The sequence below is a fragment of the Cercospora beticola genome, chromosome 3, assembly GCF_033473495.1.
Source record: "Cercospora beticola chromosome 3, complete sequence".
In the NCBI taxonomy this organism is placed as follows: Eukaryota; Fungi; Ascomycota; class Dothideomycetes; order Mycosphaerellales; family Mycosphaerellaceae; genus Cercospora; species Cercospora beticola.
This window is the reverse complement of record NC_088937.1, coordinates 322717-337437: the sequence shown is the minus strand read 5'-3', so window position 1 is coordinate 337437 and position 14721 is coordinate 322717. Positions and strand designations below refer to the sequence as shown.

At 50.8% G+C, this 14721-nt stretch overlaps 7 protein-coding genes across 7 annotated transcripts; 2 read left to right on the top strand and 5 right to left on the bottom strand.

The window, feature by feature from the left end:
- Window positions 1-620: 620 nt before the first annotated feature.
- On the bottom strand, window positions 621-1035 carry RHO25_004099 (uncharacterized protein; the record flags this gene model as incomplete). Its single annotated transcript, XM_023595027.1, has 2 exons — window positions 621-703; window positions 762-1035. The coding sequence occupies 2 exons, from the start codon at window positions 1033-1035 to the stop codon at window positions 621-623; spliced, it is 357 nt and encodes a 118-aa protein (XP_023457349.1).
- A 1809-nt stretch (window positions 1036-2844) lies between these two features.
- Window positions 2845-3658, top strand: RHO25_004098 (uncharacterized protein; the record flags this gene model as incomplete). Its single annotated transcript, XM_023595026.1, has 2 exons — window positions 2845-3240; window positions 3287-3658. The coding sequence occupies 2 exons, from the start codon at window positions 2845-2847 to the stop codon at window positions 3656-3658; spliced, it is 768 nt and encodes a 255-aa protein (XP_023457350.1).
- Window positions 3659-3745: 87 nt separating this feature from the next.
- RHO25_004097 (uncharacterized protein) lies at window positions 3746-5125 on the bottom strand (the record flags this gene model as incomplete). Its single annotated transcript, XM_023595025.1, has 2 exons — window positions 3746-4894; window positions 4946-5125. 2 exons carry the CDS (start codon window positions 5123-5125, stop codon window positions 3746-3748), a joined length of 1329 nt encoding a protein of 442 aa, XP_023457351.1.
- Window positions 5126-5672: 547 nt separating this feature from the next.
- On the bottom strand, window positions 5673-7170 carry RHO25_004096 (uncharacterized protein; the record flags this gene model as incomplete). The annotated part of the gene is made up of 4 exons (XM_023595024.2): window positions 5673-6191; window positions 6249-6546; window positions 6603-6865; window positions 6928-7170. The coding sequence occupies 4 exons, from the start codon at window positions 7168-7170 to the stop codon at window positions 5673-5675; spliced, it is 1323 nt and encodes a 440-aa protein (XP_023456582.1).
- A 353-nt stretch (window positions 7171-7523) lies between these two features.
- RHO25_004095 (uncharacterized protein) lies at window positions 7524-8627 on the bottom strand (the record flags this gene model as incomplete). Its single annotated transcript, XM_023595023.2, has 3 exons — window positions 7524-8365; window positions 8420-8521; window positions 8576-8627. The coding sequence occupies 3 exons, from the start codon at window positions 8625-8627 to the stop codon at window positions 7524-7526; spliced, it is 996 nt and encodes a 331-aa protein (XP_023456581.2).
- A 1501-nt stretch (window positions 8628-10128) lies between these two features.
- Window positions 10129-12002, top strand: RHO25_004094 (uncharacterized protein; the record flags this gene model as incomplete). The annotated part of the gene is made up of 5 exons (XM_023595022.1): window positions 10129-10706; window positions 10765-11118; window positions 11172-11287; window positions 11342-11599; window positions 11650-12002. 5 exons carry the CDS (start codon window positions 10129-10131, stop codon window positions 12000-12002), a joined length of 1659 nt encoding a protein of 552 aa, XP_023456592.1.
- Window positions 12003-12081: 79 nt separating this feature from the next.
- On the bottom strand, window positions 12082-14630 carry RHO25_004093 (uncharacterized protein; the record flags this gene model as incomplete). The annotated part of the gene is made up of 4 exons (XM_023595021.1): window positions 12082-12381; window positions 12470-12872; window positions 13174-13605; window positions 13669-14630. 4 exons carry the CDS (start codon window positions 14628-14630, stop codon window positions 12082-12084), a joined length of 2097 nt encoding a protein of 698 aa, XP_023456591.1.
- Window positions 14631-14721: the final 91 nt, after the last annotated feature.

The following is a 14721-nucleotide window of genomic DNA, read 5'->3' as shown; positions in this document are numbered from 1 at the left end:
GGGGTCACGAGGCCGCCTTATGGTCCTGCCTACATATTTAGCGTGGAATGAAAGCCGATACTCATTTTCTCGTATACCTCGCCAGCAAGCTTTGCTATAACTCCGTTCGCAAAGCCAAGTCTGTCCTCTTAGGGCAAAGATCGTGCTTCGCCGCAACCAGACACCCGCACACGTCTCCACTTGAACAAGGTAAACACGACCAGTCACACATGGGACAAACGATATCTGATCAGTGAGCAAGATCGCCATACCAATGACAACAAGATCGACGCTGAGAGACATGATCAGGAACCGATGCTGACGCCGAACTCGATCTCTAAAAGGGACCGATCCGCTCTTCGTCAATCGCCACGCATAGCTCCTCCAGTGCTGATTTGCTGCCAGAGCGACTCGAAAGATATCTCATACCACTAACCATGCTTAGCTAAAGCTTGTTCCTACAAGGTGTCCTCATCGCCAGTAATAGGCTCCAAGTCACCTAGTCCCTTAAACACTTCCACAATATCAGCCTGCTCGTTCAGTATGATTCTGTCCGTGTGGACTCCGATCTTTGCTAGTTCTCTCCATCTTTGAAAATCTTCTGGATTACGCTTATTACCGTGCGCAGCTTTAGCATTCTCCTAGTGTCCTTTGGAAAAGGCTACTATGGTGTAGTACTTATTCCGAGTAATATCGTATGCAGAAGAGCCAATTGTGCCAGTTTCTAGATTTTCTGTTAGACAAAATTGATCGAATTGGAAGCACGTATAACTTGGGTTCACCTTCGTGCCAATTGATTTGCCAAAGCTCGCCCTCACGGATGCATTGGTAGCTGGCAGTCTGGAAGTTCTTTCGGCCGGCCATTGGTCCGCCATGCATCGCATAGACGACTCTTGATGAGCTAGGATACCAGACTTCGTATCGCCATTTATCTATTGATCCTGTCTTAGTCTTGACGTGGTAATCATAGCAGAGGTGCACATCCTTGAGATCGCGGTCGAAAGCTGCTTGATCGGCATCAGACAGTTTCACTGGGCGTATAATCGGGAAAGGCATCGCCGGAACTGCTGGCTTTTGAATGAATATAGGGCATGGCTGTAGGCGATATGCGAGAACACTAACAAATCCTTAGGTTGCGAGGCTACACATAGACACCTTTAGCAACTCCGTCCCGTCACCTCCTAACTCCGCGCCTTCAGACATGCGATACCATCTTAGTCATCCAACACCTTTCATAAATCCGAGCTTACGGACAGGGAGCATATGACGAGCTCTGGTTGAACAAAGTTTTGCGTTGCTGCAAGTGCATACTCCTCCGAGCCGGCCAGTGTAGGATGTCAGCAAAGCTTTCCTTTCAAGCATTCCGCCCCGAAGCTTGCTGTGATAAACGCTGTCGACTTTCGAACCGCAAAGTTCTCACACTCAGATCTCACAGAAATGAACTGGAATCTTCGGTTTCGGAAACCTAACATAGCTTGTATAATTCTCTGACATTTCAGCTATATGATTGTTTCTATCATGGCACTCTGTACTAGCACTCAGCTTGCACTTTGTCTACTGTTCTTACCCTTTCCAGGTGTATCGTCCGGAATTAAGCTGTGCTAGGTATAGTTCCGCAATTACATTGAGTGTCGACGCCGCGACAGCGTCGAAGGTGGTCGGCAAGCATCTTCGTGCTAAGCTTCTGTCCGTAATCTTAACAACTTACTTCCAATCTGACTTCACTTCCACCGCTGGCAATATCTTGAACAATCTTCCTGGGGTAACATACAGTACACTGATTGGTTGTCCTTGTCGTCCATCACGGACGCCCCTCAGTTCGGACAGCGATAGTCACATGATCCAAAGGTTTCTGCTTGCGCGTAGAGATTCACCGTGCTAATTAGGAACTTTGAGACAGTTCCGACTTGACCTAATACATGAAGCTGGCTTCCTGATAGAATAGGAGCGTCTACGAGAGAAGCTATTGCATTAGTCCATGATACAAATTGAGTCGCTTTGGGGCATATGAATCCATGCACAAAGTCTGTCCAAAGATTCGGATTGGTCCGCAGATGATACCTCTAAGTGCTGATCCAGAATTCCAATGTATTTAGGTCACGAAAGTCTGTGCAGCGTCCCTTCTACTTTGCAATCTCGTACTAAAAGACATTCATTCAGCGAGAAGAGATCTGTCGAAGTGACTACGATGGACCCCTCTTCGGGGTAATACGCGCGAGTATCGCCTTTACATGTGCAGTATAGCCAGATCATACTCTCAGACTGGACCAGCAGTAGTACCCGTGGCATTGGAATAGAATATTCGACGAAGCTCTTGTATAGAGTTTCGTATTCGATCGACACGTGAGAATGATGACTGATCATGCCTGGATAAGCCTTGTCGTTACAAATTGTCCCCGTTCTGTCCTGTTTCAACTCAATAGGGTTGTCGACATTCCACTGTACACTTCCTTTTGCCTCGCTACAAGACAACTGCGCAACTCATTCCTGAACTCAAGAACGAAATCGAGGGACGGAGTGCTAGTGAAGTGCCCAATGTGCATCGCAACGAACGGCCTGGCATGGCAGGCGAGTGGTTTCTAGCAGATGAGGCCTGCGGCATCCCGACGCGGATGAGTTGAGTGTTGGTGTGGCAAGTCATTGATAAGCTTTGTTATGTCCATGGTGGACTCGCCAGGGGTGTGCCCCGTCTAGACATGTGAAATGAGGTTCATGATTCATGCACGGGCAGTTAATTGCTTCTGGTGTTCTCGCCTGACTCTCCGATGCATTTGCTAACTGTAATATATATCATCGTGGTCTCTCCGCGAACAACTTCATCCTCCTCCTCAATCTCTCGATTGACACAATAAAAAGCAGTCGAGCATGTCTGGGGCCCAATTTGTACTCGTACATGGGGCATGGCATACATCATGGCACTGGAAGTTCCTTGCGTCAAACTTGACAGACTCTGGCTACACCGTATCGACAGTGGATCTACCTTCTGTCAGCCCCGACGTCGACAAAGTACTCCGCGAAGGTGCGTTACGAGCAGATGTCGAAGTGGTCCAGGCCGCTTTGGAAAGGGCAGCGATCACATCCGACAAAGTGATACCGGTCTTCCATAGCTATGGCGGTATGCCCGGAGGCGAAGCAGCTGCAGAGCTAAGTGATCATGCGAAGGCGAAGATGCACTGCTTAGTATACATGTGCGCTTTTTTGGTTCCTGCCGGGAAAGCCCTCCTTACGGACACGAATGGTGCTATGGCTCCTTTTTCACGAGTTGAGGTACGAGACTCTAACATCATATGCTTCACTGAAGTTCCAGGCTGATAGGTCCAAGGATCATGTGGCCAGCGTACCCGATCCTATATCAATTTTCTACCACGACATTGCTTCTACAGTGGCGGAAGAAGCTGCTCAGCATGTCTCCCTGAGTTCAATGTCGGCATTCACGCAGGAAATAAGGCATAGCCCATGGGAACAATACCGATGCGCATACATTTTCACCGAATATGACAGAGCCCTGCCCCTTACGAGACAAGAGTCGTTCTTTGCCCATGCAAATGAGGCGTGCCGGACAAATTGGACGACTTTCACTCTTGCGGGTGGGCATAGTCCATTCCTTTCCCGCCCCGAAGAATGTGCGGACATTCCCAGACAGCTTGCGATGGAATGGATGAGTTGTTCAATACTGTGAAATCTTGTGGAGCTTGGAAAGAATTGATAGCGACTGGTCGGTCACGTAGCCAAGTGACGGATTCAGTGTTGATAGCAAGCGAGATGCCTAGTGCCCACCGTTCGTCTCCTCTTCCACAAGAGCAAGCGCTTGTGGTGCGAAGTAAGTCGTGACATCGAGATCTCCGTCCTCCTTCAACAAGACACTAATGAAACTCTGCAGACCCTTCCCTTTAGCCAGATCTTTCCCCTTGGCCAGTTTTTCCAGCATTGTCATGAAGCTCTTTGCATAGGCTCCTCGACCACGTGCCTCCATCCACGCGACAGTGTTCTTCGCCACACTCGCATCATTCTGGGCGAAAGTAATTAGTGGCAACGCCAACTTGACCTCCGGTAGTTGGTAGCCTGGCGCGACATCGAAGTAGTACACGAAACCGGGTAGCAGAGGAGGAGCGGTGTCATTGACGTCCTCTCCGGCTGCGACACGGTTGTTTTGTCCTGCATTTGGAAGTTCCTGGTCCTCAGGATAGTCATCTGGCAGCGACAACACTCCCCTCAATAAGTCTTGCAATGCTGTGAGTTGGCCTTCGAGTTTGGGACGTTTGATACGGCCACCTAAGGTCATGACCTCGTTTAGAGCCTTGAAGTTGGTATGTGGAGAGTTGAAATACCACTTCAGACGTGACTTCTCTGGAACAACATTATCGATGGCCACACTGAATGGCTTAAGAAGTTTCCCTTCTTCGCTGGTGGAGAGGAATTCTTCAAGAGCAGATATTGCTCTGCTGTCTGGATCGATCAGGCGTGCAGATGATGTGAAGACACTCAGGTTTGGAGTGGCACCTTGACCAAGTTTACGTGGGAGGTAATATGTCTTGAAGCGGAGACCTTTTGGCAGAAACTCTGCTGCAATGACGATGGTGCCGAATGCCTTCTTGCCCGACTTATGCTCTTCGTTGTACTTAGCGTTGTCATGATCGTACAAAGTGTTGAAGTAGTGGTTAGCCCATTGCAGATCGACGCTCGGCATTTTTACATCGAGGCGGTGGAGCATTTCCCTGCTTGCGGACTGATTGAGAGGATCATGCTGCGTTCCCGAAAAGTTGTTAATAGGTTCGATGTCGTAGCGAATGTCTGGCTCGCTCGTGGTTGTGTTCCATTTCCAGGAATATTCGATCGGAGTGCCGTCTGGTTGGAGGAGAGACTTCCATTTTAGATCGATACTTGGCGCCCATGGGGCGGGACCCATGTAGGGGACCTGCAGAATTGATCAGGACAGAGCTCCTGTTGAGCATGGCAAGAACCTTACCATCCAGTGATAGTGAAACAACAAAGCTTCATATTGCTTTGCTGGCGCATAACCGGCACCTTCGACCAATGCAGCCAGCTGTGGACCCGTGAGATCCCACCAGTAGTTTTCATCGGCACTTCTTGAAGGTAAAATAGAAGTAAGCGCCTCGAACGCTTCGGTCTTCGTGGTCTTACTCATGTTGAAAGTGTCTGCTGTTCACTGCAAAGATCTGCTGTGGCGTTAAAGTCCAATCCTTTCTTTTGTCCTTGGACAGGCTTATGAATGTCTTTGATGAAAGGAGTAACAACACTGTCGCCTCGCTCGGCCGAGAAGAGTTAGACCGAGGCTTACTTCGGAAGTCTCGTCTCCGGACATTCCCTTTCCCGTAGTAACGAGTCCGAGATCCTTCTCTCCGGCATCCGAAGTCAATTATGGTTTTTGGTCAGATCAGTCAACTACGAGTGTCCACGTGTTGTGTCTCAAAACTGTAGGCAAGCCACAAGTAGGATACTTTCGAGCGTTACGATTATTCATGCAGGCCTTGCACCATGATTTGAAAGATTCTGAGCATTCAGTGACCGTTCTCTCCAGGTTGTGAACATGAGAGGGATCGTCAGAGAATGCTTAATGGTTTTGATCAGTGAGAACCTATATAGTCAAGTGAGATACTGCCACAATGAACGCTCAATTTCTCTGACTGCCCCAATCTGTCTTCATTCGAGCAGAAATGACGAGATATCTTATATTACTCATCCAACACCAGGTCCAGCAGACTGACTACAGCCCCAGGCACTGCATGCAAAGCTGCGACCCTCAATCGGGGATCAGCGCTCTTTGCCAGGTCTGTCCAATCTCTCGCCGTCCTCTCCTTGGAATTGAGCATCACAAACATTTGCATGTCTGCCGCGGCAATGGTTTTCTTCACACTAATTGGTAGGTCCTCCGCCTCTTTCTCACTCGGAACAACACTGTCACAAATAATGATATGACCTCCGCTGTTTAGACCTGCTACGAGATTGCGCAAGATCTTGACGGCGTACTTGTCCGGCCAATTGTGCAGGACATGCTTCATCAGAAAAACATCGGCCTTTTCAGGTTGAGGTTTGAAGAAGTCTTGTCCCTTGAAGATTATTCGATCAGCAATGTCGGAATAGTCCTGAGCGATGAATTCTTCTTTGACTCGAGGGAGATCTTGCACGGTAAAGCGCAAGCTGGGATGTTTACGGGCAAGCAATGCAGCCAAAGAGCCATCAGATCCGCCAACCTACGTCCGGTGTTAGCATACATGGTAATGAGGCAAAGCATCACATTTGCCACTTACATCAACAATCGATGCGGACCCGAGACTCTTCCAATCGTACTTAGTCACGACTTCATCCGCCTGCACTACTCCACTCAAGACAGAGGCTTGCATGGCTTCAGCGAATCGCTGTGCTCTCCATGCCTCCTTCGGATCGTCTTGACCAACACTCCAATAGTCCGCCAACCTGCCGTCATTCAGTCGTGGCCACGACAATCCGAAAGGAGTCTCATGAAGATCTTGAGACAGACTGGATCTGCCACTGTTGAACTTGCGCAAAGCATCTGCTGCGTGATGACTTGCGCCACCAGCCTCCTCACTGAACGGCAGGAGTCAGCGAGTGTGCTTGATGGACTCAAAAGCAACATAACTTACAGTGCATGGCCTACCCAGCTTCGAAGAAGTAGATTACGGGCCATGTGTGCCGAGAACGCAGTGTGCATTACACGGTCGTCATCTTGTGGATCTGGGGCGAAGATGCGCATCGTGAACGCATATCGAAACGTGCGTCTAGTTATGTCTTCAGGAATATCCAGAGAAGCAGCGACCTCGCTGTAGCTTGCACTCTGATCCAGAGGCACACGAGAGAAGAAATCAAACTGATTCATGATATCCAGCGTGGTCTTCTCATGGTTGATCTGTAATAGAAGGTACGTTGGTACGAACGTAAATCTCAATCTGACTGTGCACTTTCACTTACAAACAATCCGCCATGGAGGAAAAAGTAGTCGCTTGCCCCAGTGGCAAGCAGAAGTAGATCATTGAGAGTGTCAATCAGCTGATGTCGTGGAACCTGGATGGCTGGATCTGAGGGATACGATGCAGGCCCATCCTTTTGGAACGAAGGTTTGGGATGTTTGCCGGCCTCCAGTTGAGCTGCAAGGATTGTGGTAAGGCTGGAAACCTTTGATCCAAGACTCTGAAGATCTGCTGAGCCTGCCATGGACTCGACTTCAGCGGTGCAATCGACGAACAGCAGGAAGGAAAGTTGGGTCTTACATCATGATACCGCACCGAGAACTGCAGATATAACGATGAGGCCGATGTTCGATGTTCGACGCCCGAAGCCCATCGGCCGTCGTGAAGTGGATCTTGATACGGTAAATTCCGATGGCCGCAAACGGGTGAGTCGTGACTGGCATACTACTAGGCGGAGCGTAGGTGATCATTTAGAACAATCACAGGAAATGCGAACAAATGATACCGAACAGTCATCGTTAAGTAGCATTTGATGTCTAGTGTTCACACTAATTCATCCTGTCTCAATTCATACTCGACCATCGCTACCTACCGGACTCAGTACTCGTTGCGTACCTGGAGTTGAGGCATTGTGCGTAGCCCCTCAATCGGAAATTCCTTCTGATAGCTCTCAATTTCCTTGAACTCCTCTTCAGAAATTTCCACATCTACAGCGTTTTGCTTGACACGCTCTTCAGCCCGAGCGCCAGCGATTGGAATGACAGTTGGCATTCCTGATCGCTTCGATTGCTGCTTGAGGTAGTTCAGGGCGAGCTGAGTAGTCGTGCATCCCTTCTTCTGTGCAAGCTTTTCGACAGCATTGACGAGCTTTACGTTGTTCTCGAAGACGTCGGGCTGGTAGCGTGGGACGTAGCGGATTGGGTTCTCCTTTGGAATGTCGTCGAGCTTCTTGAATTGCCCGGTAAGTGCACCCATGCCCAGTGGAGTGTGGGCCACGAGCACAATGTCGTTCTCGGCACAAGCTTGGGCGACGCCGTTCTCAAAGACCATAGGCGACCAGAGGCTAGCTTCCGCCTCCACCATGTCCACCTTGCCAACGCTTGCGGCGCGACGAATGGTTTCCGCTCGGACTTCAGTGATTTGAATACCCTTGAACTTGCCCTCCTCCTTGAGCGCAAGCAAGCCTTTGACACTGTCCTCGATCGGAGTGTTCGGGTCTACTCTTGCCAGTCCGAAGATATCGATCTCCTTCTTGCCATCGAGAATAGAGATTGCATTATCAACGCTCTTCCTCAGACCCTCGGGGGTGCAGTCCATTTCCATCGTGGCGCGATCCTTCAGGCCCGACTTGATCGAAAGTATGACTTTGTCTGCATCTTCTGGGTACTTTGAGAAGTATCTGTTGAGCAAATGAAGAGTGTTGGCTTGTGGAGTTCCATCTGTTGACAGGTCAGTTACCCAATTGTTACAAGAATTAGAAGACGTGCGCTTACAGAAGTCTGCACCATTCCAGACGTTCACTCCAGCGTCAAGTGCTGCTCTCAATACCTTGAACGTCTCGTCATCAGACAGCTGAAACTGTGGCATGGTAAGGCCTGAGAAAGGTTATTTCTCTCGCAACTTCTGCAACGTGGTCGCGCAGGACATACGCATAAGGCCCAAGCCATTGCCACTGATTTGCTTTCCGACAAGAGTAGGCATTCTGAAGCTTTTGACTGAACCGCTGACTGCGTTGCGGATGGCGTTCATTGACAAAGATGGAGGAGCTGGTTTACATTCGAAGGATTTCGATCAACTTAGCTCGGGCAGACAGATGTACCTTACATGTGTGGGTTGCAGCTCACATTTCGGCTCGCATACTTCTGTCGGCGAAGCGCACGAGAGTCGGTGCAAGCCTAAGTCCGCCGTCAAACCCGAAACGACGGCGCACGTCATTCCATTGTTTGCTTCGTTCGGTCGAATGAACATTCGGCCGGCTATTTATGTCTCATGGACCCTGTGCGGAGACGAGCTCCTTCGGTGTCACGTCCGTTGGGAGCGGCACTAAGCGTCGGCGGCAAGATCCACTTTAAATTGATCATCCATTCGATGGAATGCCGCTAGGATGAGAGCAAGCAACAGAAAGAATCCACGGTAGCAGATACCAAAATCAGGAATGCTACAGCAGGAACACCATTCGCCGATGGCAGATGATTGAAGGACTCAATGCTCGTTACATGATCGAATAGCACCGAGATATCACCTACATCAAATCTTTAAAGTGACAGGTGCATCAGTATAATACAGCCAACTCACTTTTCGGGCATGGCTCGACCTTAAGAAAAATTGTAGCTTGCAATGCATCGCAGGACCTGAGATGTACGACACGACTACACTGAGCCCCAAATGGCTGAGCTTCATTCGTCAATAATCCAGTCTTTGCTTATGACTCAGCTGAATTGATGGACTGTGCCGTGTAGTGATCGTTCAATCAACACCCGCATTGATCCTAGAATGTTGCATCTACGGACGTGGACTTGTCGATGGTTGTCGCTGTGCTCACTTCGAGTAGTTGACTCGAGAAGGTTCGAGACTCATGTTTACATTGTATTGAGGACACTGCAATTAAAATGATCGAATAGGTCTCATGACGGCATTGGAGTGATCGAGTGCATTTGATGGAGAACACTCCGTGGAGGACGCACCAGCTCTCATTTGATGTTCTCGGAGCTCGCCAGTTCACCTTTCCACTGACACGCCGTCACCACGGCGATCGTACCGGACGAGAGCGAGAGTTAGAAGCACACCATGTGGAACGCCGCATTCTTTGCAGGGGAAAGCAGAGTATCCTTCGCTCCTTGTATCTCCGCCTTTTACAGCGCGTCAGAGGCTTCGGTGCATTAGTAGAGCAGACAATTTCACCACGAAAGATCAGCAAACGCTCGATGTTCCGTTTTCCCTGTCGGCGAAGGCTACGTGTTCTCCGCTGCCATCCCTTTGTTGTTCGGACCCCTTATCTCCAAAGTCCGCCGAGCACTCAGCCGTGCCTCGTCCGTTGCTTCGGCTTGGCACAGTCAGGCAAGCTCTATGTCGTGCTTCACATTTTGGTATCAGCAGAGATGCTCTATTATCGAATGTCAAGCTTTGCGACTCAATAATCCACAAGCTTTCGCCGGCCATTTACGGAATGGCAGAGACGAGCGTCCCACTGCCCAACGATAACATGACTGAAGCGGGACAGAACTCGAACAAAGCCACTCCGACAGCTCCTCACGATGCCAAAAACGAAACGCCAGCTCCAGAACCAGAATACCTCCGAGGCACAAAACTCTGGCTGACAGCCATCTCACTCGCCCTGTGCATCTTCTTCGCTGCACTCGATGGCACGATCGTGTCGACCGCAATCCCACAGATCACCTCCGACTTCGACTCGCTCGCAGACGTCGGATGGTACGGCTCCTCTTTCTACCTCACCACCGCAGCTTTCCAGACAGTATGGGGAAGACTGTACAAGTTTTTCTGGCTGAAATCGATGTTCTTGCTTGCTATTGTGATTTTCGAGCTTGGGAGCTTGATCTGCGCCGTTGCACCAAATTCAGCGGCGTTCATCGTGGGAAGGGCGATTGCTGGAGTTGGAGCGAGTGGGTTGCAGAGTGGTGTCTATACGATCCCCGCGTTCTCGGTGAGCGCGCAGTGGCGGCCTGTTTTTCTTGCGGGGATGGGAGTGTTTTATGCTGTCGCTGCTTGTGTTGGACCACTGGTCGGAGGAGCTTTTACGACTGGTGTGACGTGGAGGTGGTGGTGAGTTATCCGCGAAAAGAAAAAGAATCGTTGTCTTTTGCTGAACAGGACGCAATAGCTTCTGGATCAATCTTCCCCTGGGTGCCGTGACTGGTGGGATCATTTTGCTGCTGTACAAGACCCCAGAGCAAGCAGCGCCGCCCAAAATGCCAGTGACTCAAAAGCTGCGACAGCTCAATCCACTTGGCGTCGTTTTGATCATCGGCGCCGTCACCTGCTACCTGCTTGCTGTGCAGTATGGAGGCCAGAGCCGACCTTGGGGCTCATCAGTGGTCATAGGGTTGCTGGTGGGCTTTGTCCTTGTCGCTGCGCTCTTCGTCGCAGAAGAGCTCTGGATGAGCGAGAGGGCACTGTTTCAGCCTCGTCTTTTCAAATTTCGAGCTGTGACTATTGGATGCCCGTTTCTTTTCTTGTGAGTTGGTCGAGGTTTCGAGGCTGCCGTGTAGATTTCTGACAGCCGCGCAGCTCGAGTGGAGTGTATTCCATATTGCTCTACTACATCCCCATATACTTTCAGGCAGTGCGTGGCGTTTCGGCAGCCAGCAGTGGAGTTCGACTGCTTCCATTTGTCCTTGCAATGTGTAAGAGCTTTGATCCCATCGTCCAATGCGACATCGACTAACATGCAGTCGCAGCGATTTCTCTGATCATTTCTGGTGGAATACTCCGAAAATTTGGATACTACAAACCAAACCTCATCCTCGGACCGTTGCTGGCATCGATTGGCACTGGTCTAATATACACATGGTCGCCCGATACCAGTGCAGGCAAATGGATCGGATATCAGATCCTTGTGGCTATTGGCATGGGCATTACGCTGCAAGCGCCTCTCCTGGCAACGCAAGCATCCGTTGACAAAGCCGACACAGCGCCTGCAACATCGATGGTTGTTTGTAAGTCGTACTCGATCTCTACATTCTTGATTCATACTGAATGATCGCAGTTTTCCAAGGCCTGGGTGGTGCGATATGGGTCTCGGCGGCGAATTGCATTTTTGCGAATGAGCTTACCAAGTATCTTCGCAGGATGGCACCTAGCATCAACACTGCTCAGATTCTCAGTCTCGATGGAGCTAGTTCGTTGGCCGATAGCTACACAGGGTCTGAGCTTCAGGTCGTTCAAGACGCTTACATGCACGGCTTGCGTTGTGCATATGCCATTGCCATTGGGTGTGCGGGGATTTGCTGTGTACTCGGCTGTATGGCAGAGTGGAAGAAGATCAATGTAGACGCCAAGCTCAAAGCAGTGGCTAGCGAAGACGAAGTGGCCCAGGTGACCGACGAGAACAAGGCTTGAAAAAGTTTTGTTTCGGGCGTCAACCAGGAGTCGCCTCTCGCAGAACCCCATCGCAGACCTCTATGCACTGTCAAAGTATCTAAAAGTTGGAAGGGTTGCCTGAGAGAGAAGTGTCCACAGCCCAGAACGAGAGCTCATCGTCCAATGTGTTTAAGTCGGTCGGCCAATCCCATATTCCTTCATCAATCCCGAGAGTCTCAGACGACATAATGGGAGGAATAGCCCAAAAGGGAACAGTCGGGTTCTCGAGAGGAGGGAAGTTGGTCGCACTTCTGGAGATAGAGATGGTACCCAGAAGAGGCACTCGAAGTTGCACGACTCTCGATCCATCGACAGCATCCAGACAGTGCTCGATCTGATCAAGCGCCGAAATGAGCATCTGCACACAGTCAGCCAATGCAATACTCATCAATCTGTCATTCCATGAACGCTTGCGCGTGGTGCTACGACTGGTTCCCACGTCTTACCTCAGTGAATGAGTCAGAAGTCCCGGCCGCAGCTTTGCCAATGGCGATTTTGGTATTGTTCAGGAGAGTGGCGTCAGATTCCCAGCTGTCAGTGGGCGGTAGATACTCCGAAGAACGGTCTCGATGCAAAAGTAAAATGACGCATGCTAGGAAGACCTGAATCTCGCATGCGCGCGACAAGAAAACACCTTCAGCCAATCGAGTGCGGACAGCGAAGTATCGGCGAAGGACATCTCTGCAAGCTTGCATGCACGCCCAGGCGTTGGTTCGAAACTTTGCATTGTCCTTGGCTCGGAACAAGTATGGGAGGTTTGCCCGTATTTTTATGTAGTAATGGGCCATCTGCAACAACACAGGCGTTGCAGTGGATATGTCGTGAATGTCTGAGCGATCGAGTTTCCACCTGCAAAGTGTTAGCGGTCAGCCTTGGTACCCATGATCACCTTCTCTGTCGACGTTAGCTTCGGAAGCAGTGTCCGACCTGACGATCGATGATATTCATCTCTGATGCAGGACAAATTCGAGGTTCTTGATCAATAGCGACAGCATGTTGAAGCTGTTGCCTAGCGAGACGAATCGAGAATTGCTCAAGCACCCACTTCATCTTGACGCGGAGCGGGATGGAACTCGGTTCCTCAGGGCACAATACCGGAGACCCCCAACAATCTCTCACTTAGTGGTATAACGAACGCAAATTAACCCACCAGGTGTCCGTCTGAGTCTGCTCTAGCTTTGAGAGATCTTCGATGATTCTCGTCGTCTCATCTTCAGCATCACTCTCCGAATCAAGCTGATCCCGGTAGCAAATGCGATTCGCAATATGAGACTGTTCGCTCATCATATGCTGGAGGACGTTCTGAGAGCCGCGACGGTCGGTCTGCTCGCGCTTGGACAGAGTGCTGGGAGCTGCAGCAGGGAGATGCAAGAGCAAGGAGAGGAAGCGGTCCAGCCCGCTCAGAGACTCCCATACTGTTGCGCTTGCTTCCAGGTGCTGACCCGCGAGTGAATCAATACTGCCCGAAGCCTGGACGTTCCTAAATTGTCGCCGTGCCCGATCCAGGTTTAGCAACTGCGCAAAAGTAACAGCTCTACGTGTAAGTAACCATGCTTTTCTTGGGCGACCCAAGTAACTTGCACTAAAACAGCCCCAAGAATTAGTCCCTATCCGATGGCTGAAGCTGAGTGGGCACATGACCTACAGCTTGGCAAGCACAATGGCACACTCAATGCCATCGCGAGCCTGCAAGGGCGAGTCAGCAGAGAGAAAATCATCCACGTGCGTGAAGATGCGCTGCACAAGTCCGTGCGGGTCCTTGATTGACCCCAACCTTGTGGAGTCGAAGTCCTGCGGCAATTGCAGTAGCGTGATGGCAAAATATACCAACCACATGGCAACTTTTGTCGGGGAAGGCGCGGGCGTCAGGTGGTGTGGGTGGGCATCGATCAAAGCCTGCTTGCTGTCGACGGACAGCGGACTCAGTACGGCATTGTGAATCGTCCACCAATCGGCGGCGGACGCCACCACGACACGCACATCGGCCAAGCACGGCACTTGAGCGGACAGGTCCGCAGAACCCTTCTCAGCCCAGATCGACTCTCGGGACTCGGTATTCGGAGGAAGAGGATGCTCTTGTCCCGCTCGTTCCGCAGTTGATAGAACGTGATTGTTGAACAGCGAGTGCAAATAAGCAGGTTCCGTGCCGACGGGCGGAGCATCATCGCCGGTCTCGTTTGCATTGCGGTTGTGGTCATTGCCGAAGGCCCCCGGAGTAATAACAGCTTCGCCGTTGAGGATAGCCCTCGATTCCTGATCTCCGCGGGTATCGGGATTCGCGACATGTGAGTATTTGCCAGAATCAGCGCTTTCGCAGGGTCCACTTGGCCGAGTGGTCTGCATCCAGGCGACAGTATCGCTGAGACTCTCCACGGCAGCCTCGAGTCGCCCTACTCGATGACTAATGCTGTCTGAAGGATCGCTCGCCTCTGCCGCAGGGACATGTTCTTGGCGTTGACATGTCGTCTGTCGATCGATACAGGCATCGCAGGGGGCCTGGCCATGATGGTGGTCGAATGTGCATCGGACCTTGCGTTTGCGGCATTCCAGGCAGCTGCGGGTGCCCTTGCGCATTCTCTTGGTCGGACGCGGCGAGGGCTCCGACATGTCGACTCGCTTGTTTGTGAGAAGTGGATGCACGAAGGAAGGGCGAGCTATTTAATAAGAATGATGTCCTCGGGAGCGGGTAACTGTCGGC